Raw genomic sequence first — 26,483 nt, forward strand, 5'->3', positions numbered from 1 at the left:
AGTAACCAGGTATTTTGGTTTTTAAATGAATCCTCTTCATTAGATTGGTGCATTCAATTGCATCAAAAAATGTATTAAAACCTACTTCCCATCTACTCCCACCTAGAATAGATGGGAGCATAAGATACCATCCTCTTGGCCATCTGTTTAAGTTCAGTTCAATTTAGCCAAAATTTATAAACAAAAAGCAATCTAATTTAGTTCTTTACACTATTGCCTCACAATTCTATATACCTAGAAGTTAATTGATCTTTCTGGGCCTTAGACTCTTCAACTATAAAATCAAAAGCTTCACATAGCTCCTGACAGTGTGCAAAGCACTTTTCACTAGCATTTTCTACATATTGCCACAACTTCCCTATGAGGGGTATTATTCCTAAATCAATTTAATGGAATCTGGACATCAAGAATATCAATTTGTCTGAGCCCATGGAACCAAGGGTAGAGTTAGAACTCGACTCTCAAGACTTCTGCAGACTTTTCTATCTTTGGAAGTCCATGGAATTTTATAATCTCATCATCTATTTCCAAGACTTTTCTTTCAATACCATAACATTTTTTCTTGATCAGTGGAAAGTCTAATATAAACTACTCTAATTGCCAACTGGCTGTCACTTTCTGCTAAAGAACACTGTACTATGCCTGTGTTTTTTGAAATCAGAAGTAATCATCATATGCAGACATTAGGAAAAAAGTATTTCAAATCAGGCCTGGTGGTATATACCTGTCATCCCTGCAGCTCAGAAGGCTCAGGCAGGAGGATCACAAGTTCAAAGTCAGTTTCAGCAATTTAGCAAGGCCCTAAGCAATTTAATTTAAAGATTCAAAATATGTGTTAAATCAGTGAATGAATACAAGCATAAGGATAACGAGAGAAATTATATTTATTGAGTATCTACTATGTGGCAGACATTATAGTTTTGCATTATCTCACCTAATCCTCTTCAGGAGTCTATGGGTATCCCCACTTGACAATTGAGGATACTGAGGTTCAGAGAAAATTAGCCCATGGTCACTAGTTCTTTTAAATGTAGAGGTTGTGTTGATCCAAGAAACACTGCTTTCTTAAAACCTCCAAGCCATTCACTAATGTGTAGATAGAAAATATGTTGAGAGCAAGCCAGCTGCTACACAAAGGGTAGCATGTTGTTTCAATAAATGGTTACATATCATGACTTTATGATACATAGTCATCTTTCTGTTTCACAGTGAGGTTTGTCAGTATTTGGTGACTGTGTTTCATAATCAGGAATTGTAGGCAAAACTAGGAGCATATGGTTGAATGTAAGTGAATTCTAGATGACTTTCTGTTCTGCAACTAAGAAATCCTTCTTTCTAAAATGATCGATAAATGAATGGGTAAGTGAAGCATTTCCTTCCAAATAAGTCACATCTAGGCCTCTCCCCTATCTCAATAAAGCATCTTTCTCTTGCTCTCATGATCTTGCTCTCTATTGTGCTACATCTGAGTCAATGATATAACTATATATTGTGCAGGGACTGCCCCTGTGAATGTAGAACAAATACTTCCTTAGCCTTTAGGAACAAATTCTTGGCAGGTGAACAGTGACACTGACAATTGGGGTGTCTTTTCTGTGTGGCGTGAGCTAAGAAGCTGCCAACTCTGGCCAGCAAGACCAGTGTGAAGGCATACCATCTCTTTCAGTGACAGTTAGTGTTTTTCATTTATTTTAAAATTTACTTTTATTTATTTGCTTTTCTTTTCAAGTAGACCGAGAGATGATCCACTGGGAATGTGATGCTGAACCACTTTTTCTAGAGTTTTTAAACTGGGCCTCTGAGAAGGAGTTTGATACAATTCAATGACTGAAGTAATACCTTTATCCATTTGAGCATTAAATGGCCCGTTAAAATACAGCTTAGTTAAGGGGAATTTCAGAAAACAGTACTTTCTAATTTTTAAAAAAAAAAAAAATTTCTCTCCCAACTGACTAGAGCAGAGCTTGGAAAATGCAGCTCAATCACTTTCACAGCCTCTCAGGTCAGCATCTCCCCAGTGTTAATTAAATATAACCCCCTTAGAATACCAGAGGTTAAGTGAGAGCAGCACAGTGTTTTTCTCCAATATATTACCCTGAACACAAATGGCCATAATCTGTCCATAAGAAGGCTTCTTCGAGCATAGAGGTCTCACTAATGAAAAATTACAAGAGGCAAAGCAACATAATGTGACAACTGTTCATCACAAAATACATTTTAAACTACCCACTATCCATTGTGCTTAAATAACACTTATCATAAAGGAAATTGGCGTAACAGATGGTTTCAGCTTTGGGTAACAAAATGACCAGTTTTCAATGTGATAAAGTGAAACACTAAAAGCCAGTCAGATTATAATTCAGTCAGTCTCTTACTTAAAAGTCTTGTTTTCCCTCAAGTTAGGGAAACCTTCCCCAGCATCTACATGTATTAGTATATCACATTTTAGCAGATGCTGTTCTTTTATGTAGCACAACTTGACCAAACTCTAACACTGGACACTTGCTGCAGAAGTACTTCTCTATTAGTCATTTTAAATTAGAAAAGTCTCTTCCAGCTGCTGGGTTTATGGTTCTAAAAAGTTTCATACACTGTCCAGAGCTATTTGTAAATTAAATCATTTTAAATAAGGCTCTTTAATGCTGTATAATTAGTCTTGTCTCTCTGAACATGATTTTACTGTAAATACTCCTTCCTGACTCCCATTGTCCCAAGATTCCTGAGAAGAAAGCAGCCAAGCGATAATTCAACATTATTGCTGCTTCAGTGCACTAATCGCTTAAAGAGCAGCAAAGACTCTGTGCTCTCTGCCCCACAGCTCCCGCAGCCTCCTGGCCTGAGGCAGACATCCCGACCCAGCAACGTCCAGATGTCAAGAGGAATACCCAGCTCCTGATGCAGCAGGCGCTCCATTCCAGTATGGCCGAACATCTGCTTCCTCTGCTGGCATGCAACCTGCTGAACACGCTCAGAGGGCTGCACAGGCTAGGGATGGCCAAGGACACGATCCCCAGCTACTCCAGGACACTCATCAAAACTTTGAAATTGTAAGAAAGCCCCAGAAACTCTCTAAAGAATGGTGCTCCTGCGTTCAGTGCAAGCATTCTTGGCATTTTTTTCTCAAAGGAAAGTTACAGAATAAGACAGTTTTTGTCATAGCACTTCTTCCCCTTTTAAAATTCTATTAGGCCTGAAGTTTCTTCTAGACAGCTGGAAATTTGAAAAATATATAAACTCTTTGGGATCCTAAGAAGGCTGTGTTGACTTTGAAATCTTTCCTTTTGTAATTTAATTAAATTACCTTTACTTAACTTGAATATCACCATAAAAGAGGAATACGTTATGCAAGAAATCTTCTAAATGACTTGTGCGTCCCCTATTAATAGTCAGCAGAATTTAAAGCAAAGGACTCAGGCTGAGAAATAAAATTTAAAATACATTTAAACCATCTACTACAGTCCTATTTTGTTTACTAGATAAGTAATCTGATTCAAGTCACTTAACTCATTTGAGCTTCAATTTCTTCTCTGAAAACATGAGGATAATATTAAAACAATTTATTATAAATGCTAAACATAAGTTGCTTTTTAAACTATAAAATAGGTATTACATACATATGCATATGTATACACATGTGTATACACACTTAATACTCACACTACTCATATCTAGTTTTGTTTTGTTTTGTTTTGGAAAGAAATTCAAGTTTCCTTTGCAATATCTAATTTACACCTCAAGTATAGGTTCTGATTCCATTCATCCTGTGGGATCTCAAGAAATAGCATCCTCTAAAAACTAATGAACAGCTCCCAGGTCTTCACCAAATTTCATGTTTACTTCACTCTGAAGGATAGACCTGTAAAGATCAGAAATAATATTCCCTTATCAAAACCCAAGGACTCGGGGGGTGGGGTATAGCTCTGGTCATATACTTTGCTAGCTTGGATGAAGCCTGGACTTGAGCCCCACCCTGTTTTAGTCAGAGGTCACTGGCTAGAATAAAAATGTTAGTTTTGAAGACTAAAGTAAAGCAAAAAACTGAGAACAATCAAACAGATCTTAATTTTTAAAAATCTTCCCATAGAAATTCAGGTGGATGGGTAAGTAGGTAGTAGGTGAAGATACTTCTGTTAAGATATATGAGATTTGCAATTCCATTTTTTTATTGTATATTCCTTTCCCTGTTTTCTCTTTGCCCTAGTAGAACATAAACTCTGTGAGGGCAGAGGCTTTGTTTTATTGGGTATTGTCTAATGCATCTCAGGTTTTAGCAGCACCTACTTGGCCTCTGCTCACCGAGTACCAGTTGTAATCCTCTTCAACCCCCTTTAATCAAAACAATAAGAAGTGTCACCAGACATTGTCAAACAAACCCTTGGAGGGGAAAATTGCCCCCAGTTGAGAATCACTGTCTAGAATTGGACCTAGTACATAACAGGCACTAAATAAGTATCTGTTGGATAATTAATGATTAAATTTGTTATGGTTGGATTTGCTTATAAACTTTTTCAAAAAAAGATTTTGTTTTTAGAATAGTTTTAGGTTTACTGCAAAACTAAGAAAGTCTATCAATTTTCCGTATGCCCCCTGTCCCATACATGTATAATCTCTCTCATCATCGACTTCCCCCATTGCAGTGGTATATTTGTCTCAATTGATGAACCTATATTTACATTTCTTAAGCTACCAAAGTCCAACAAGTGTACATCAACATTACTCTTGATGGTGCACATTCTATGCATTTGGACAGATGTATCTCAACATGCATCTACTATTTTAGTCTCGTATAGAGTATCTTCCTACCCCTAAAAATCCTCTGTGCTCTGCCTAATCATCCCACTCCCCACCTCCAACCCCCTGGCTACCTGAATTGTTGTTGTCTCCATAGTTTTTTTTTTCTTTTCTAGAATGTCATAGAGTTGCAATTATATAGTATTATATAGAAATTTTCAAATTTCCTGAGCATGGTCACTCAAAACCTCCTTCTCTCTCTCTCTTCTCTCTCTCTCTCTCTCTCTCTCTCTCTCTCTCTCTCTCTCTCTCTCTCTCCCCCTCCCTCCCTAACCCTCTCTCTCTCTCTCTCTCCCTCCCTAACCCTCTCTCTCTCTCTCTTTCTCTCTCTGTGTTGTAGATGAACACAATACCTTTGTTTATTTATTTTTATGTGGTGCTAAGGATTGAACTTAGTGCCTCACATATTCAAGGCAAGCGCTCTGCCACTGAGCCACAACCACAGCCCCTCAACACCTCTCTTTTAAATATAGATTTAAAACAACTTTTATGATACAGTATTATTATTTTAACAGTCACATCCAAAGATAATGATCGTGTTTTCAAGTAAAGATTTCAGAAGTGTGTTTCATTCTTTAATTTTTAAGTGAATAGATGAGTTTAAGTGAAAATTTTTTTTAATATATTTTTTAGTTGTCAATGAATCTTTTATTTATATTTATTTATTTGTTTATGTGTGGTGCTGAGGATTGAACCCAGGGCCTTACACATGCCAGGCAAGTGCTCCACCACTGAGCCACAACTCTAGCCCTAAGTGAAAACTTTTTGTATTTCCCCCCAAATTAAATTTCTAGGTGAAAAGCAACTGTGTTTTAAACTTGCTTCAAATTGTAGACTTTGCACTTTGTAGGTTTTGAGACAGTCAAACACATGGATATATATTAAGTAATAACTTCTTCAGAAATGTATATCATTTATTTATTTCTGTTTTAGTTCATACTGCTCAAGATCAATAGCTCTAGGGAAATCACCGATGAGGTACCAAGGATCATGGTCTTGGCTAATTTAGATGTTACAAAATGAAAAGTTGGTTATGGATATTATAGTGGTGTTATAAGAGAAACACTCAATGATGAATGAATTCTTAATGCAAGTTATTGAATATTAAGAATTCTAGTTTAAATCTTTGTTCACCAAATGACCAAGAGGGTGGAGGCACTGGGATATTTACTTGGTTCTACTTGGCTTCCAAGTAGAACTATTAGTCTGTTAAATGGAAATGAATCTACTTAGCTAAATTTGAATTAAATTATTATCAATATAAAGAAATTTGTTTATAAAAAAATGTTTGATTAAATCTTTTTGATGCAAAATAACTACTGTTATCATTGATTATAAAAGAATAAAGAAGGGATTATATGATGATGTTTTTATCTACATAGCATTCAGTTCAGAGTACAATAGATGTTTAATGTTTACTTGTATTTAACTGAGAAAATAATCCTTTATTTGTAGCCTGTAAGCTTCGAATATATGTAATAGAATCTAGTTATTATCCTAATCCTTATCATGAGAGTAGTTAACCATCAGGTGCTAGTGCCAATGGTCAGAAGTTCTATACTGCATCTGAAACATATCTGTGAGGGAAACCTCCTAACTGTAGCTGCTCAATCCCTTTTAATTAAAATATTATTTCAAATTTTTTTGTCTTGCTCAGTCTATTCTGTTACCTTCGAGGTCAAAATATTTTACTGAATCTTCTTCTGATATAATTTTCCTAAATGTTAAACATCCTGACTTACTCTATCATTGGAAACTGGGAAAAAGGCATTTTTAAAAAACTAGAATGATTTGCTTTCAAGCTTTCTAATATATCCATAGTCATATATTTCTCTGAATCCCAAGGTAGCTCATTGCAACACATACACATGCAGATATGGTACATATACTTTGAAAAAGATAATAAAAATACTTTTAAACTCATTTGGTAAAAGAAACAGAAATATCTGCTTTTATTCAAGGAAACATTATATCTTAGAAGTAATCTATTTAAATACAGTATAAATGCCATCTTTTTTCTAAATATTTTTGATACATGGTTGGTTGAATCCACAGATGTGGAACCCACAAATAATGGAAGGCTGACCATATTTACCTACAAAGAGCTGCTGGTTGAATGGATTGATTAATGGGTTGGAGCTAAATGACTGCTAATACAAATCTTACATTAAGGAAGACAGAAGACTACATGGGTGTTGTCATTCAAGAGTCCAAGGCTCCCACTGAACAATCTCTTGTGAGTATAGCTGAATATCCCACCAATCAAAAAATTAAACACAGTGAATAACAGAAGTTATGTGAGGAGAGTCAATTTTTAGGTATTACCTTAAAGCTAACTGAAAACCAAATTTCCAAAAGAAGATCTAATTTACCCAATGTTTTAATTTGAGGGTAAGTACAGGCTTCTTCTGCTTCACTGACTGTTAACAAGTCCAATTTCCCAAGAACTAGGAGTTGTCTTCATATTTTGCATCCTTCTGTAATCTGTCTGCCTCTATTTCTTTAGCCTCCATCAAGATTCACTAGGAAGCTGCAATTTTTCTTAAGAAACCTATATAGAAATTAAAAGTTGTTTACATGAAATAATGCCTCCTACAGAGCACTTTATAGTTTTTTTAAGTTTTCAAAGAAGCTTGAATGCCAGATGAACACAAAGATGAAATTCATTCATTTAACCAAACATTGTATTGCTTGCAATATTGGGGATCTCAAAATGAAAGAAAGAGACAAATCCCTGAGTTTCATGACTTACACTGTAATGTATCAGACTTGCCTCTCATTGTAAAAGGTAATAAGATTAAAAAAGAAGGTATTTTGAAAATGTGTCAGGCAATACAGTAGGAAAGCACTAGTGGAAACTCCAGTGCAAGGTTCTGAATCCACAAGTGGAACTGATTCACTTAGCTCACAGCTCATTTAATCCTAGGTGTAATGGTTCTCTTAAGTTCTACCACACTCGTAAAAGTAAAGAAAAGAGTCAGAGGGGGTAAATGCAGGCTGATTAAGGAAAAAAGCAAGCTTCCCCTCAAAGTACAGCCCCACAGTTGGTATCCTCAAAACAAGCTATGAATCAGTGCATTCCTCCTTCTCCATTGGGTAGCCAGTAATAGGTTACTCTAATCAACTCTTTTTTTTTTATTGATTTTTTAAAGCATTACATAGCTCATGGTATATCATCTTTCATACATTTGACTCAAATTGTGTTTTGAACTCCCATTTTCACCCCAAATACAGATTGCAGAATCACGTCTGTTACATATTCACATTTTTACAAAATGCCATATTAGTGACTGTTGTATTCTGCTACCTTTCCTATCCCCTACTATCCCCCCTCCCCTCCCCTCCCCTCCCATCTTCCCTCTCTACCTCCCCTGCTGTTGTTCAATTCTCTCCCTTTTTTTCCCTCCCCCTTGCCCCTCATAACCTCTTATAATTTTATGTATCATTGAAGGTCTCCTACCATTTCCATATGCTTTCCCTTCTCTCTCCCTTTCTCTCCCCCCATTCGTCTTTGTTTACTGTAGTCTTTTCCTCATGCTCTTCCTTCCTGTTCTGTTCTTAGTTGCTCTCTTTATATCAAAGCAGACATTTGGCATTTGTTTTTTAGGGCTTGGCTAGCTTCGCTTAGCATAATCTGCTCTAATGCCATCCATTTCCCTGCAAATTCTATGATTTTGTCATTTCTTAGTGCTGCATAATACTCCATTGTGTATAGATGCCACATTTTTTTTATCCATTCATCTATTTAGGGGCATCTAGGTTGGTTCCACAGTCTAGCTATTGTGAATTGTGCCGCTATAATCATTGATGCAGCCGTATCCCTATAGTGCGCTCTTTTAAGGTCCTCAGGGAATAGTCCGAGAAGTGCGATAGCTGGGTCAAATGGTGGATCCATTCCCAGCTTTCCCAGGAATCTCCATACTGCTTTCCAAATTGGCCTCACCATTTTGCAGCCCCACCAGCAGTGTACAAGTGTACCCTTTTCCCCACATCCCCGCCAACACTTATTGTTGTTTGACTTCATAATGGCTGCCAATCTTACTGGAGTGAGATGGTATCTTAGGGTGGTTTTGATTTGCATTTCTCTGATTGCTAGAGATGGTGAGCATTTTTTCATGTACTTGTTGATTGATTGTATGTCCTCCTCTGAGAAGTGTCTGTTCAGGTCCTTGGCCCATTTGTTGATTGGGTTATTTGTTATCTTATTGTTTAATTTTCTGAGTTCTTTGTACATTCTAGATATTAGGGCTCTATCTGAGGTGTGGGGGGTAAAAATTTGTTCCCAGGATGTAGGCTCTCTATTTACCTCTTTTATTGTTTCTCTTGCTGAGAAAAAAAACTTTTTAGTTTAAGTAAGTCCCATTTGTTTATTCTTGTTATTAACTCTTGGGCTACGGGTGTCCTATTAAGGAATTTGGAGTCCGACCCCACAATATGTAGATCGGAGCCAACTTTTTCTTCTATCAGACGCAGAGTCTCTGATTTGATATCAAGCTCCTTGATCCATTTTGAGTTAACTTTTGTGCATGGCGAGAGAAAGGGATTCAGTTTCATTTTGTTGCATATGGATTTCCAGTTTTCCCAACACCATTTGTTGAAGATGCTATCCTTCCTCCATTGCATGCTTTTAGCCCCTTTATCAAATATAAGATAGTTGTAACTTTGTGGATTAGTCTCTGTGTCTTCTATTCTGTACCATTGGTCCACCTGCCTGTTTTGGTACCAGTACCATGCTGTTTTTGTTACTATTGCTTTGTAGTACAGTTTGACTTCTGGTATCGCTATACCTCCAGATTCACACTTCCTGCTTAGAATTGCTTTTGCTATTCTGGGTCTTTTGTTTTTCCATATGAATTTCATGATTGCTTTGTCTATTTCTACAAGAAATGCCGTTGGGATTTTGATTGGCATCGCATTAAACCTGTAGAGAACTTTGGGTAATATCGCCATTTTGATGATGTTAGTTCTGCCTATCCATGAACAGGGTACATTTTTCCATCTTCTGCCCTCTTCTCTATTAGAAATCACAACCTCCCAAACCTCCTAGTAAAGCTAACTCCCATTCCTCCACAGCACTAGGCAAGTTTACAATTGCAAATGAGAAGACCTGGTACAAGCCAGAGCAGAGCACCTAAATACAATATCATAAAAATTTAGGCTGGAACTGAAATAGAAATAGAGCATTCCCTATGCTGATGGGCACTTCTTCATTTTTTATTTGTAACATAAAAATTGACAATACAATTTAAATAAAATATGTGCTTGTATTTGCTTTTGCAAAAACTTGAATTGTTCTCCATCTCTGCAAACTTGGTAAGAGTTTGTTTCATTTAACAATAACATAACTTATGGTTCATAGGTTTTCTTAGTGCCTTAAGGTTCTAATTATACTCCTTTTCAATCTCCCCTAAACCATAGAGAAGGTCCATCAAATAAAAGTGAAAATATACTTATATTGATATTTTTGAATTTCCATATACAATTCCTTCATTTGGGCAACTACCTGTACTATCATTATAAGAACTAGTATGTTAAAATATGTTCCAACTAAAGCTTGGTGGGCTTTGAATGCTCAATAAAAATCATTCTCTGGAGCTAATGAAGACAGAAACTCTGCCTGTAACAATATTAAGTTTGTTTTCTCTGGTGATTCAGAGAAGTGAGCAATCTGTCAGTAATACACTGAGTGAAATTACTTGTCTTGGAGGAATAACTGCTGACAGTCACTTTATCTCAGAGCTGACCCAAACATCTCCCTGCTGACAAACAAATTACTATGTCTAACTTTGAAAAGGTAACTAGCTTGTTTTAATTTTGATTGGTCTTTCAGAATCTCCTATACGAATACTCAGACCCATCCTTCATTGTATTTTTTAAAAGGGAAACAAAAAGTGTTTTGGAGGGATAGGTTCAACTTAATAAATCAGGGAAAAAAAACTACAGGAAAAAAAATCTTATCATTTGGAGCTAAGAAAAAGACCTGCTATGCTTCTTTCCAAGACTGTTATATGGATGAGTCTGGTAAGTGTGTCGACCCAACATTAAGACTGGCAGTACCGCCAGTGACTGGCTGGGTGAGTGAACACATTACCCAGACAGTATTGTAGAAATTAATTTTCTTCAATAAAGTGGTTTTTAAGGCTCATATATTTCACAATCTAAACATATGTCACTGTTTCATAAACAAAATAAATGGATTAAAATAATACATTACCAATATGCTGACATGTGGAGATATTTTAATTAGAAATTCTTAAGCTGTGTGATATTTAACTGCTGTATTTGCTAAAGAGAAGCATGCATCATTTAATAGGAAGGCATGAGACAGGTGTATCACTGCATATGGCGCCAGATTGTGTTTGATATAAGCTATGAGACAACATTACTCCAATTAAAAATAAAACAAAACAAAATTAAGGAACTATCATATTGAAAGTAGCCACATAATATGAATCAATACACTTAAACTACCTTTTTATTTAAAAAAAAGTCATTCGGAGCTTGTTTCCTGATAATTTTTTTTTCATAACCAATCTAACATCATAGCTATTTAAAGGCCATATTTACATGACTGCCTCATTATACTGGTCCCGGTTTCTTAACATTCTTTTTGACTTACTTAAGGACCAATGCTAACATAGCTGAGGAAAGCAAATGGCAACTGGTCCTGAAATTTATACGGGTGAGAGAATTGGAATAAGTAGCAATATAATATATTGTTTACTGTAGCAAGTGCCCTCTGTTCTCTAAAGGTCAAAAGCATTGTAACCTTAGAGTTACAGTTTCTGATTGTTCCCAGGGTTAAATACATTATCAAAATTAATGGTTCAAGCCCCTCAACCTTCAGATATATGAGTATTCACGACTCCATCTGCTGAACTGTTCAACTAAAAATAGCATTCTTTGGCCTTCTCTCCCCTCATATTGTGCCCCTGAGGCAGAAAAAATCATGCCTTAGATCAGCACAGTTGTGTAAAAAATGGTCCTTCCTGTTTCTTCATGATTTAAAGAAAGACAGACTGGAGTATGTTAATGAAAGAAGGGTCTTTACATTTTTATATTTTTCTACCTGATACAAAATTTCAGGCTTCTAGGGTATAACTGTAAATGCTCAGATTTATCCAGGCTCATTAATATTAGAAATGACAACCCTTAAAGGACAAATTAACTGTAACATTAGACAGAGAAGACCAATTCTGAGCTAAGCAATATGTTTTCTTTACCTGAAGAATCTCTTTGTATAAGTAAAACCAGTCAACATAATTATAATACGTCCTTATTATCAAGTTTATCATAATCATGATTGTTGACAGAGCTGACATTGTATCTTGTCAAAGGAGGGGAGAAAACCTTAGCTAGCAAAGAAAGAAGAGTTTTTTTTTTTTTTTAAGAGAGAGAGAGAGAGAATGAATCTTTTTTTTTTTTTTTTTTTTTTTTTTTTTTTTTTTTTTTTTTTTTTGTAGATGGACACAACACAATGTCTTTATTTTTATGTGGTGCTGAGAATTGAACCCAGGTCTCACGTGCACTAGGCAAGCGCTCTACCGCTGAGCCACAATCCCAGCCCAAAAGAATAGCAATAAAGCAACATATTATAAAATTTCCTACTACCTTTGCTCTTTGTCTAGCAGCATAGATATAGGCATCTTCTGTGTAGATGTCCTATTAAACATGCCACACTCTATCAGGAAGCTGGGGAAACCTGACTTTCAAACAAGGTCAATCTTTTCCTACTAGTGTACCATACAAATAAACAGATCAAAAGTTTCCTGACATGCAGGAAAAAGGTGCAGAAAATGGAGGCAAGAGAACAGAGCAAAAATAAACAAAAACCCAGGAAACTCTCAATCCAGCCAAATATAAACTGCAAAGTTAGGAAGGCTCTTGCATTCATGGGCTTCCTATTTAGCCTAATGAAAGTAATAGACATGTGGCATCTGCTGTACTCATACATTGGCATTGCTATGGCACTGTGCAGCCTGGCACTCACATGTATGATATCATGATTTCCAGAAACCCAACAGAAGCCAGATTTGACACATCAGGGGTCAGTGATAGCAGGGGTAGGGGGAAAACCAATAAAGCGAAAAAATTAGGGAAAAGAAGAGATTAGGTAGTTTTGAGTTTGAGCCAAGGCCACCTGCTTTCACAATCTTCAGAGCGCTTAAAAGCTCCTCACACTGACTGTCCTGATTGGATAAGGTTGCAAACTGTCATCACACAGAAGAGCTAGTGCCTAATATCCAGTTATCTTCCTTTATCTCTTCTAGTTATAGTAGATTCTCAAAATGCTCTGAAATATGGCACCCTTTCTACAGCCAGGAGAAAGCCTTAGAAAAGGAATGTCTTCTGGCTGAGTAGAAGACAGCAGATACTCTGTCAGTACATGTCTAGTCATGTCTGAGTGGAAACCCCCTATCTCCCTCTCATATCAAAGTGAAAGGGAAAAGGGAGGCAGGCAACAAGCTCTGGGACTCTTCCTTAGGCAACTTCTAAGGTGCCCTTTGATCTTGTTCTCTTCCTTCTAAGGAGTGATCACTCCTTATGATTTTCTAAAAAGATAGATACAAAGCAACAGAAAAGAAAATGTCAGAGGATTATTTTCTTTTGGGGAGTGGGGGTTAAGTTTCCCATCCTAGGTTGGAAGGTAAAATTTGGTATTAAATCGCACCCAGAAAATGAAAGTGTACTTCAAGTCTAGGGTAACCTGTTTCCATTTTTTTTTTTTTTGGGGTAGTCAACAGATAGCTGGCAACCTTCCAACATCTGATAGTCCTAAAGAAGAACTCCAATGATACAGGAGAGGAATTTAGTATGAAATTAGAGCAAGGAAGACTAGATCTCTATAGCAGAAAAGGACTTAGCCCACAAAAACAACAGAAGCTTTACCAGAAGGCTAAATATGAAAGAACATTGCATAAGTTTATGGGGCAAAACACTACCAGACAGGCCCAGATACCCAAATTCATCTTGAAAAAAATTTGTTAAAAAACCTAAATCAGGAAAAGCTAGAAATCCTGGACAAGAATTCTAACTCAATGAATATAATGAATATTTTATAGTCTGGTTAAATCACTTGACCTCTCTGAACCTCAGCTATTTCATCTATACAAGCAGAATTATATTTTATCAGGTTGACAGCTTATTAAGTGATCAAATGAAATTTAAAAAAATGTTTAAGTATTTCTTAAACACTGTATAACACCATACTAAAGAAAAAGTAAAAAAGTGAGGGGAGAAAAAAGATGATTTTGAAGACACTCATAATGTGAAGGATTTGCCTGAAAATACATAGCAATAAACAACCTAATTCAAGAGCATTGGTTTGGGTTTTGCCTTTTTCTCTGAAAGAAAATCAACAAGAGAAAAGCCTCTTTAGAAATGAAGAAAAGTGAAAGACTAGGGTTTAGTGTTTACCACTAAAACTCTGAGGGTTTGCCACTTTTTAAAAAGCCTAGAATATGACTAAACAATCCAGTCCCCCACCCAATGAAGCACCAAGGGAAGCATTCATACCTCAATCTGTTTGTGGTTGTAAGAGTGGCCACCACCATGTTCAAAGGTGTCCAAATTCCTGCCAAAACGGTCACTTAGGCCCTTTAGCCTTGGGTTAATTTGTGGGTGGGAGACATGACCCTTCTGTTTAGTAGCATATTCAGAAAAAAAAAACAAAACAAAACAAAAGACAAAAAATACTGTCAGAACTCATGAAACAACACATATTTCTAAATCTAGGGTATTGACGATCAAAGAATGAAAAGTAGAAGGTTTAAGACCCAGCCTCTCTGTGGTTTACAGGAACTTGGTTATATAATCAAATTGTAGTACTTGTTTTTTATTCCTGCCTCTAAATCAAGAAGATACTCCATAGCACAGTTCTAAGAAAAGGAAAAATAGATTAGAATTACCACTAGAAAGGATTCTTTTTAGATTTTTACCAGCTGCTGTAGGTTCTAGTATTAGTGTAGAAGATGAATTTGCAAAAAATGTGGGGTTACTGTTCTGTTAGGCAAAATGTCTGGTTCTGCTAGGCAGCCCATAATGGGGAATACCTTTATGCTTCCTGGATGAGGCTTATGAAAAAACTTTTCAAGTATTGAAAAAATTATTTCTTTGCAGGCCCATTTGACAATAGTCAAAGCAATTTTTTTCTTCTTTTTCTTATGGTATGATAGCAGCACAGATTTTATATTCAAGCCATATAGGGATTAGCAACATAAAAATAAAAATGCCTGGTCAGATGGTGTTCCCTAGAACTAAATAAGAATCACGGTAAGTTTTATAAATAAAAACTGTCCTTAAGGAACTTTCTACTGTATGGAAACTCAAGTTACTGTCATTTTTCTAAATATTCAAATACCAAATATTGACTTTTATTTTAATGATCTTATTATTTTTATTAATTAAAATATTCATCCATATTCAAGTCAATTTCCCATTCAAATAACAGAACTAAAACAGTATAAAGGATACCTAGTCCTATTCCAGATTCTACTCTTCACCATAAATAAGATAAGGTAAAAATAAATGTTCACTTAGCTTCTAAGATACACTTTCTCCCCAAGTTTGGCTTTACATATAAATAACACTAATGGAGAACTTTATCAGACACCATGCCTAGACTTTTTGACCCTCAAAAGATAAGGATACATATATTTGCAAGCAATGTGTTTACATTTTACCAAATAATTATCAATTTGGGAATAACAACTCCTTATTCTATGAGCCACAAGAAGTAAAATATCCAACACTATTCTGTTTTGATGCTTCTGTGTAAAAGGTAATATAGATATAATAAAGACACAGATGAAAAGTCAATAAGAAAAAAAAAACCCTAACATATTCAATAAGTACTAGCCATAAAATTGTAAAACTATGAACTCTTATGACAGAGAATACATAGTACTAAGTCATAACATCATTTTTCCTTTAAAAATAGTGAAACTGGTGATTTTCTTTTATTTGCAGTATGATAAGTAAATAAGGTGTTAATTCTTCTGGGCTATGCTTAAAAAATTATTTAACATTCAGGCCATTATTTAGCATACAGCTGGTTAGCAGTTTTCCACTAACATACTGGCTCATATCCCACTTTTTTTTTTTTTTTCTGGCACTTACCTGGAGCTGTAAAGGGCTGAGTCCAGAAGCAGCAGCAGCTGCCATTGTTGATGGAATGAACTGTACGGGGTAGTTATCACCTGTCGGAAAGAACAATGCATACAGGTTTAGACAATGCATAGGGAATAGCAGCAGACAAGTACAAACATGGTCCTTGGATTGCTTGAGCTCTACAACATCGCTCTAAGCCCAAACATCTGCAGAAACAAAAGGCTTAGTTGGGCACAGACTTGCAGTGCTGCCTTGGAACTTTTTGTTAACAGATAGCTGGTAGGCAAACTGGCAAAACATGAATGTGATGTTAAAAAAATTTAATGTGCAATTCAAGCATGTTCTCTCCATTACAAATCTTGTAATACATCATTTTTTAAGAGTAAAAAAATATCTTAAAGCCAGGCTGACACTTAGTACACTGTGAAACCACTGAAGCTTTTCTATTAGAACAACAAAAAGTTTTGGCTTGGTAGGCAACACAGAGAACTAGAGTCCAAAAAACACTATCAGTTATTGACGGGCTATAATTCTCAACTTTATTTTATAAAAAAATAAAGAAAATATTTTTAAAATATAACCTCTTGAATATTTTACATATATACATATATATAAAGTATTTTAAATATATATATGTTGTGTGTGTGTGTGTGTGTGTGTGTGTGTGTGTGTGTTTGTTTTAATCTCTAGTACCATACTAGTGGAAACAAGTACAAAAATCATGCATATAAAGCACTGATTAAACACTCTTTGAAAATGATTTTATTAAATAACCACCATTTTACATGGGATATCTACACTAAAAGCCTGGTAGAGACTGAGCATGTTTTAGCTAAGATCAATGTTACATCTCAATGTGTTTGTAACTCCAGCCATTCTAAATAGAGGACCTAAGTACTTTCTGTGACCTAAGAACTGAGGATGTGGCCAGTAACCCAAAAGCCAAGAGGGAGTGATGAAGAACATACTGTGACAATGGTAACTGAACTAAAAATTAATATTTGTGGATAAATTACACAATTCCAATGATTAAATGTAGTGTCACTTTGGCTTCACTACTTATTTAAAGTCAGTGTTATGTACTATCTCTAGGCTATATTTTAATAGGCTGCTCCTCCACACATTTTTGACATTTATAATTATGCTATTTTGCATGAACTTTTCCACACTGAAAGCTGAATGTAATAATGAAGAGATATTATATAAAGAATCCCAGTAACAAAGGTAGTCAACTGAAAGCAATAAAACCTTTTTTTTTTTTTTTTTCCTACATGGACACTAATACTTGGAGCCTTCCCAGTGTCTCTGGTTTCTTGGAACTCATCCCCTTGCCACATGAAGTGCTACTCAGTTGGCCCAATGTAAATGTTAAGTTGCTTTCACTTTTAACAAATTGTTAGCTTCTAATCTACACAGTCTCTTTGCATCATATCCATAATACCTCATCAGACCATTGAGCACAGTGTGTGCCTGTACACAGTCCAGTAACAATTGGCTTCTGATTGCATATGGAGTGCCGCTACAATGCATTCACTAACACTACATTGTGCTGATCTCCTATGGAGTAATGTTCAAAATATCTGATCTTGTTTTTCCCCTTCCATGAGGTTGATTTTAGTTTGCAGTACTATATGAGCTTTTTAAAAAAGATAACTAGGCCAAATTATTTTTTATAGTAAATGACTGTCACTTTATGCTTAAATAATTCTACTGATCTTCTTGATATTTAAACTAAACTATCTGAAGAAAAAAATATCCTAATCTAAGTCAAATAGTATTTCCTTGGTTGATATCATACCAGGTTAAAAAAAATCACAAAACGATGCTGAATTAATGATGTTTCAAAAATAGGGGGAAAAAACCTCACCATTCCAACCATCAACAAGGACTGCCTTCCAGAACATTTTAGAGCTGTTCTTTAAATATCATGCATTATTCATACTAACTCTAAACCACAACCCCCCTCCCTGTAAGTTTAATACCAGTTGCTTTATTTGTACTAAAACATTTTTCATGTCAAACATATTTAAAAAAATCAAACTCTAAAAGAATTCCCCGGGGCACTCCTTTTTTCATAGCTGTCATGCTTCTATGCTATGAAATAGCTGATTTTTTTAAATATAGTTTTTGGCTTGCCGGTTAATTTATTACTATCTCTACCACACCCTGTAGTACTCTCCAGCTCATCTGCTAGCTACAAACAGCTTTCTTCCCACTGTTGACAAGCATATTTTAAAAACATTTTTAACCTTTATGCGGGTTTGAATCTGCCTATCTGAATAGATCTTTAGAAAGCTATTCCTCTGGCACATATCATTGTATCAATAATAAAAGTAAAAATGAACACATTAGAGCAGCAGAGTATATCACAGAGGATGATTAGAAGAGAGGAAAAAACGAAAAGGCAGGAGAGGGAGACGAAGGTTGAAAATGGGAGAGAAAAATCTCAGAGGGGGAGTGACTTAGGGTAATATAAAGTTTAGTTTTTTTTGTTATTTGTTTTGTTTTGTTTTTAGTAATGAAGTTTCATGCGCTTCCTCCTACCACCTCTAATTTTCTCTGTGTAAGAGTTGATTGAAAAAAGTTCTCAGTGGTTGACTTGGCAAAGAATCAGTCAACATATTGCAGCAATTTTATTTTTTCAAATTTGTCTCTGGATTTGAAATGCTTGCGTGAGGACCTATTCTTTTAAAGTTTGCACAAAGAAAGATGAAGCCTGTTGAAACAGGTTGACTTTAGGCGCTATGGTAATCTGGCCCTTGCTACCTCTAGTATAAGAAGACAACCTCCAAATACCAAAAATATGAGAAATAATACCCATCCTGTAAATTCAACTTTCCAGGCTTTTAGATATTCCAGTTGACTTTTTATCTGAAGGTTATAGACCAAATACAAAAACAGGATTAAAGGCCTATGGAAAATTTGCTTGACATTAATTTCACTTGTTAGAATAGGCAACATTCTTTTGGAATCAAAGCAGCTCCACAGCAAGAGTCCCTAAATGAGAGGAAGTAAATTCTTAAAATTTTGGAGTACAGAAATTAAGCCAAAAGTTAGTAGGACTTAATGACAGAGGAAAGGAAGCTTGTACAAAGAACCTAGGACCCATTAGACTCAGGGTACCTCCCGGAAGAAAACTCCTAATGTGTGTAATTCAGATATAAATTCTGTTTTTTAAAGAGCAAAAAATCCTATGGGTAAAATTCTGTCGATTCACTTTCATACTTCAGAAAAACAAATGATCAGAGACTTGTAGTAGCTTGAGATATTAATTTCAGATAGTAATACATTGCAGAAGTCATTTAGAGATATTGGGAGGAGTATAAGAGAAAACAAAAGAAGACAAGACAAAACAAAACAAGAGCACAGAACAAAGAGAGAGGACTCATGAATTCCTCAGTAACTGCACTTAAATGGGAATCCTGCCTCATACCTCATATTCCACTCTCCAAATGTGCTATCCATCTCTGTCTCACAAATTATTGTGATGGCATCATAGGATGATGACAAGTTGCCCACCTAGCACCCCACTTTTAAGAGCTATTGCCATTCTTGTTACAATGTGGAAATACCTGAATCACAACTACTGATACAAACTTGGATGTATCATTTTGCATGGGTCTTGCCTAGAGGGATGTATTCAGTATAGCAAACTATTACAACTCCTTCGTGCTCTGAGGTAATATCATAAGTCTGAATATATCTTTGTACAACATAACACTGAAGCAAAACTTAAAAAAACAGAACCTTCAATTTGTTCTGAAGACAAATGGATAAAAAAATTAGAAAGGATTAGGATGTATATTTCTGAGATCACTATGTTCTTATTTCTGTGGCTAAATTTGTACTTTTCTATTCATTGGAGAAAATCAATGATGAAAAGATTCTTGATCCCAGGATTTTTTCTAAGTTCATCAGCATTGTTTTGCATACCTTTGAAGAGACTCAGAACCAGGGATCTATCTTAATTCCTTCGTTCATTTCATAGCTTCATTCAGACTTTTGAATATCAATGGAATTTGTCACAATGGCAATTAAATAATTGAATATGAATGAACTGATATAAATTCACCCCCATTATAAGAAATCAGCTGAAAAAACAAACAAACAAAAACAACTCAAAGTACATGCCTTAATGAGAGCTCATCAATGATATGGCCTCCATATAGGAAGAGGACACAGAATAATGCCTGATGTTCATAAAACTAAGTTAGTTTATACAAGTGAACATATCTTCTTTCTGGACCTCAACACTCATTTAAAACTGAGAGTGCTAATCAAAGAATTCCAAGAATACTTTCATTGCAAGTAGATAGATTTAATTAATCAAGTATTCCAATAGTAGTTACACACCTCCACTTTGAAATACTCTGGAAGAGAGGAATGGCTGGCTGTATGTCATTTAGATAAACTCACAGATAAAAATCACATTTTTATAGCAAAAAGTGTCAGATATTCTGAAACCATGTTCCCAAGAGTGTGAAATATCAAATTGGAGAACTTTAGTCTGAATTGTATCTCCGCTATTTTCTAGATGTTAAGTCTTTGGAAAAGTTAACATTTTTGGATTTTAGTTTCTTTTCTTCTAATGAATTAGAGACAATACCACTTACTACCACATATATCTTAAAGTTGTTATAAGAATTAAAAGGGAATATACACACATGGGGGATATCTTAACAAATAAATGGTACTTAATAAAAGAAGCATTAAATAACAAGTGTAACAACTATATACCAACCAATTAGACAATTTAGATGAAATGGAAAAATTTCTTGAAACAAAGTAACTGATTCAAGTTGAAATAGAAAATTTCAAGACCTATAACAAGAGGTTGAATTAGCAATCAAAAACCTCCAACAAAGAAAAGAGCTCTGACCTAGATGGCTTCACCATGAACTCTGCTAAACTTTTAAAGAATTAATATCAATTCTTCTCAAACTCTTATGAAAAATACAAGAGGAGGGAACATTTCCTTATTTGCTCTCTGAGGCCAAAATTACCAAGCAGGAAATATATCACAGAAAAAGAAAAATAAAGACCAACATCTCTTTGAAATAAATGTAAAATCCTCAACAAAATCAAATCAAATCCAATGGCATATTAAAAGTATTATTCATCATAACAAGTAGTATTTATCCCAGGCTTGAGAGAATAGTTCAACATAAGCAAATTGATCTGATATATCACAGTAATAGAAAAAGGGAATAAAACCATATGATCATTTCAACTGATGCAGAAAAGGCATTTGACAAAACTTCAATACTCTTTCACGATAAAAACTCTCAGAAAACTATGAATAGAAAGAAAATTTCTCAGGATTATCAAGGGTTAAAACTCATGACTAACATCAGACGCCATGGTAGAGGACTAAAAGCTTTTCCTCTTAGATCAGGAACAAGACGAAAATGCACACTTTCACTGCTGATATTCAATGTTATGCTGGAAGTTCTATCCAGTGCTTAGACAAGAAAGGAAATAAAATGCATCAACATTGGTAAGAAAGTGGTAAGACTGTTACTATTTGCAAGTGGTATATAGAAAGTTGCAGAACTATATACAGAAAAAAATTTAATTCCATGAGAAAGATGTTAGAGTTAATAAACAAATTCAGTAAACTTGCAGGGTTTCAGATTAACACACAAAATCAGTTGCATTTCTATATACCAGCAATAAACAATCCAAAAGGAAATGAATAAAGAAATTTCATTTATAATAGTATAGAAAAAATTTTAATGGTATGTAGAAGAATTAAATATTTAAGAACAAATCCAACTAAGGAGGTGAAAATCTTGTTATGATCAAATCTAAAAACATCGCTGAAAGAAACAGAGAAGACACGAAACAACCTAAGTATCCACCAACTGATGAATGCATAAAGAATATGTGGTACATTGATAGAATGCAACATTATTTGTCCATTAAAAAAATGAAATTCTATCCTTTGTGACAACATGCATGGAACTGAAGGTCATTATGTTAAGCAAAATAAGACAGACAGAAAAACAAGTACTACATAATATCACTCATATCTGGAATCTTAAAAAGTTCTCTTATAGAAGTTGAGTAGAGAATGGTGATTACCAGAGGCTAGGGAAATTAGGGGGAGGAAGACATGGAGAAAGGTTGATCAATAAGCACTAAATTATAATTAAGAGAAATAAGAACTGGTATTTTATTGCACAGGAAAGTGACTAGAGAATGATAATGTACTGCATACTTATAAATTTAGAAGAAATGATTTTAAATGTTTTATCATAAAGAAATAATACATATTTCAGAAGATATATATGTTTGTCCTTACTGAACATTACACAATGTATACATGTATCTAAACATAATAAGAATGTAACCCACAAATATCCACAATTTTACATGTTAATTAATTTTTATTTTTTAAAGGAATTAAATAAGATGAAAATAAATGGAAAGAGGCATCTGTGTCATGGATATGAAGACTTGTTAAAATGTCAATAATACCCAAAGAAATCTATAGATTCAGAGCAATCCCTATCAAAATTACAACATTTTTCACATAGATGGAAAAGTCAGTTCTCTAATATTTCACATGGAATTATAAAGGGCCCCAAGAGCTAAAACTTACTACCAAGCTACAGTTATTAAAACAGTATGGCATAGGCATAATAAAAGATTTATAAAACAACTGAATAGACAGCCCAGAAATAAATTCTCCCATATGCGGTCAATACATTTTTTTAAAAGGGTACCAGTACTACTAAATGGGGAAAAATAAGACTTTTCAATAAATTGTGCAGGGAAAACCATATATACACATGCAAAAGATACATATTCAATTGGTATATTTTGTATAGGGTTTTACCTTACATTAAATTCAGAAATTAATTCCAATGGGTCAAAGGTTTAAATTAAGGAAATTAAACCATAAAATATTTAGAAGAAAACATAGTGGTAAATTTTCATGGCACTGAATTTGGCAATGATTTCATTAATATGACACCAAGAGCTTAGGCAACAATAAGGAGATAAATTAGATTTCATCAAAATTAAGAACTTTTGTGCATGAACAGATACTATAAGAAAACTAAAAGATAATCTACATAATGAATAAAATATTTGCAAATAATATATCTGAAGGGTGTTATTTTATACATTATATATAAAGAATTAAAACTCAATGACAAAAAAACTACCCAATTAAAAAATGGGCAAAGTATATAAAAACACACTTTTCCAAAAAAGATATACAAATGGTCAATAAGCAACTAAACAGATGTTCAACATCATAAATCACTGGGAATTGTAAATCAAAACCACAAAGAAATAACATTTCTTTTACACCTCCTAGAAGGACTAAAATGAAATGTATTTTTAAAAAATGGAAAGTAAGTATTGGCATGAATATTGGGAAATTAGAACACATTTACACTGCTAATGAAATGTACAATGGCATGATTCTTGTGGAAAACAGTTTTACAGTTTCTCAAAAGATTAGAAATAGAACTATATATGACCTGTCAAGTCTACCCTCAGGTATACATCTAAAAAAACTAAAAGCAGGGACTCAAACAGATATTTGTGTATCAATGATTAAAGAAGTATTATTTGCAATAGTAAGAAGTTAAAAACAACGTAAGTGTGTCCCCTAACCAATGAATGGGTAAACAAGATATGATATACACATACAATAGAATATTATTCAGCCATTAAAAGTAATTAAATATTGATGTATGCTACTATATATGGCTGGACCTTGAAAACATTATGCTTACAGAAATAATCCAGATACAGAAGGACAAATTTTATATTATTCCATTCATATGAAGATCTAGAATAGGCAAATTCATAAAGAAAGATAGTAAAACTATAGTTACCAGAGGCTAGGGGAAATAGGGATAGTTGTCATTTAATGACTGTGCATTTTGGGGAGGGGGATGTGAAAAAGTCTCAGGTATAGACAGAGGTAACAGTTATACAACATTGCAAATAATGCTGAGTTGCATAATTACAAATAGCCAAAATGATAAGTATTGTGTATATTTCACCACAATAATGATAAAAAGAAGCATTTGACATACTGTAAAATTGTCAGGTATGTCAGATTGGTCATTGAGCAGAGTGATACTGTTACATCTAATGTTCAACTTTGGACCACATTTATAATGGATAATGACTCAGTTTAACAGACCAATTAAATTTACTCAGTATCAAGATCAGATTTTACCTGAAGATGAGTGCTATATAATTTCAAAGAACTTTCATGTATTTAACCAAATTTAATTTTCACACCTACATGAGTAATGGAGCAAACCATGACTTTTTCAGATGACATAAAAGCAAGGTTCAGCATAGTTAAATAACATGTTCAAATACAAATAAAAGAATCCATGTGAAATATTTAGCACAGTGTTTGGCACAGTAATCATTCAGTAAGCTTTAGCTATTGTCATATTATGGATAGTGAGTAAGTGGAGGATTCAGAAGCAGGTGAATATCCTACTCCAAGGGTCTCCTAGGAAATTTCAAGGGTGCTGCTCAGCAGTGATCACTTAAACACTTCCAACTACACAAAGCAACGAGTCAGCTGCATCATCCCTGGAGCACCAAGGAGGGAGGCTATTTGAGGTTTTTACTTTTCAGGCAAGTTGACCTTGATCTGATATACTCATTAGCAACAGTGAAAGATGTTTCATCTTTTAATTTTCTCAAACATCAATGCTTAAATGTGTTTCTCTTACCCTTGATTGCTGCATCTTTTAGTATCACACCATAAAAGAGCAAAACAACTAAAAGTCTGGTTTATGTTCCTGGCCCTGGTGATAAGTTCTCATCTAAAAGGATGCCTCTAATTATAGAACCAATATAAGAATAAAAATTTAGGAATTAAAACAATGAAGCTATTTCTAGAGAGATCAATCTGAAAAATGCTCCTCGGAAACTGCCCAATGCCTTTGGGCAGCATGCCTGCTCAGCAGTACATAGAGGAGGAAGAGCTTATGTGGTGTTCATTGAATACTGAAACCCTGAAATTCCCAGAACTATGGGTCAAATCACCTGGAGTGAGTTGGGAGTGGAGACTCAGTTCCCCAAATTAATTTTTCACATTGCCATAAACTGCAATTAGAAAAATTCAACTTTAATAGTTAATGTCACCTGCAGCTGAATCAATACATTCAATTCACAAACATTGTAGAATTGTTTCGGGTTCTGGGAAGATGGAAAGGGAGCAAAAGGAGGCAAATTTATTTTTTATTTAGAAAGATCAAAGTAGAGCTTGTTCGTTCTCTTACACAGGATACTAAAATATAAATTCATGACACTATTTCCAGGTTTTTATATATGTGACTAGGCTTCTCTCTTTTAAAAAATAGCCATTGTCTCATATACATTTCAAGTGAAGTAGTTAAGCTCAATCTAGGGCTAAAAAAGTTTGCTTGTCCAGACTCTAGTCCAATAGTTGTCCCCAACTCATGTGAATGATAAAAACTCTGCATAGACTGCCTCCTGAGTTTATAATTTCTCTACTAATAGCATAAGAATGTATGTTTTTAATTAATTTTAAATATGACTTTTATATACAAGAAATCTTAGAGTAGCCAAAATTTAGAGTTTGGCTTAAATTCTTTGATATAACTTAATGGTTACCAGAGAATACCTCATTACCAGCCTTGTTTGTGACCAAAAATTTTTCCACATATCCAAATCCAAGTCCTGCCTAACTCAACAGGTATAGTCAGCATAATCAAATACAGCTTTGTTATCTTAGGACACTACTCTGAGAAGTATTTTGTTCAACAAAAGCAACTAATTCCTGCACAGTATTGTCCTGGTCTCTAAATTCTTCTCAGTTATGTGTTATGATCTCATGGATTCTATTTGAGAAGACTTACTTTTAAATTATCTAAATTTGTTGGATATAGAGCAATATCTTCTCTCACAAAAACAATACCACATTTTTAACAAAATTAGATAACATGGTTATAAGATATCTACAGGTAGCAGAAAATAAAGCCTATATTTGATTTTGAAATGTGGTTAATTTTAACTTTATAAACACTGAAATCAAATATACAGTTTCCACAGTATATCTAAAAAGTTTCTGGGGACTGGTATAGGGATGGCAACTGAGATTCAGTATAAGAGAGGATATTTAGTTTATATCAATATTCCATAGAAATCAAGATGAAGAAATAATCAAAACAACTTATAGAGATCAGAAAAGGACTGAACCAAAGCACTGATGAAAGCATATTCTCCAACAAAATATACTTCTGTCCTTAATATAGATGCCAATTTAAGGGGGAGTAAAATTTCTGCTCTAGAAAAATGATTTTTTAACAATTTAAATGGCACCATTTTCCTTCACTCAGGCATCCAAAAACCTTTTGGGAATAGAGACTTAGTATCCTTTATCCAAAATGCTTGGGTCTAGACGTTTGCAGATTTGGGGGGTTTTCCAATATTGGAACACTGATTAAAGACTTTACTAGTTGAGAATCTCTAAGATGAAAAAAAAAATCTAAAATCTGAAATAATTCCAAATCCAAGGTGCCAAAAACATGCACTGGAGAAAAGATAGCCTCTTCAGCAAATGGTGCTGGGAC

The 26,483-nt window shown here is 34.6% G+C and overlaps 1 protein-coding gene across 27 annotated transcripts in view; it reads right to left on the reverse strand.

The window, feature by feature from the left end:
- The window catches only part of SOX6 (SRY-box transcription factor 6), a 603,909-nt gene that overhangs the window by 106,188 nt on the left and 471,238 nt on the right, over nucleotides 1–26,483 (reverse strand). For 25 of the 27 annotated variants that reach the window (XM_081280977.1, XM_081280953.1, XM_081280954.1 and 22 more), the window contains 2 exons: nucleotides 15,910–15,989; nucleotides 14,308–14,430 (listed from right to left, as the gene is read on the reverse strand). In XM_081280977.1, the coding sequence (XP_081137103.1) occupies nucleotides 14,308–14,430; nucleotides 15,910–15,989 (203 nt within the window). The remainder of the gene's footprint in view (nucleotides 1–14,307; nucleotides 14,431–15,909; nucleotides 15,990–26,483) is intronic. The other 2 variants (XM_081280968.1, XM_081280967.1) reach the window with 1 other exon arrangement.

This window comes from Spermophilus citellus (genome assembly GCF_964194105.1).
Source record: "Spermophilus citellus genome assembly, chromosome: 2".
In the NCBI taxonomy this organism is placed as follows: domain Eukaryota; kingdom Metazoa; phylum Chordata; class Mammalia; order Rodentia; family Sciuridae; genus Spermophilus; species Spermophilus citellus.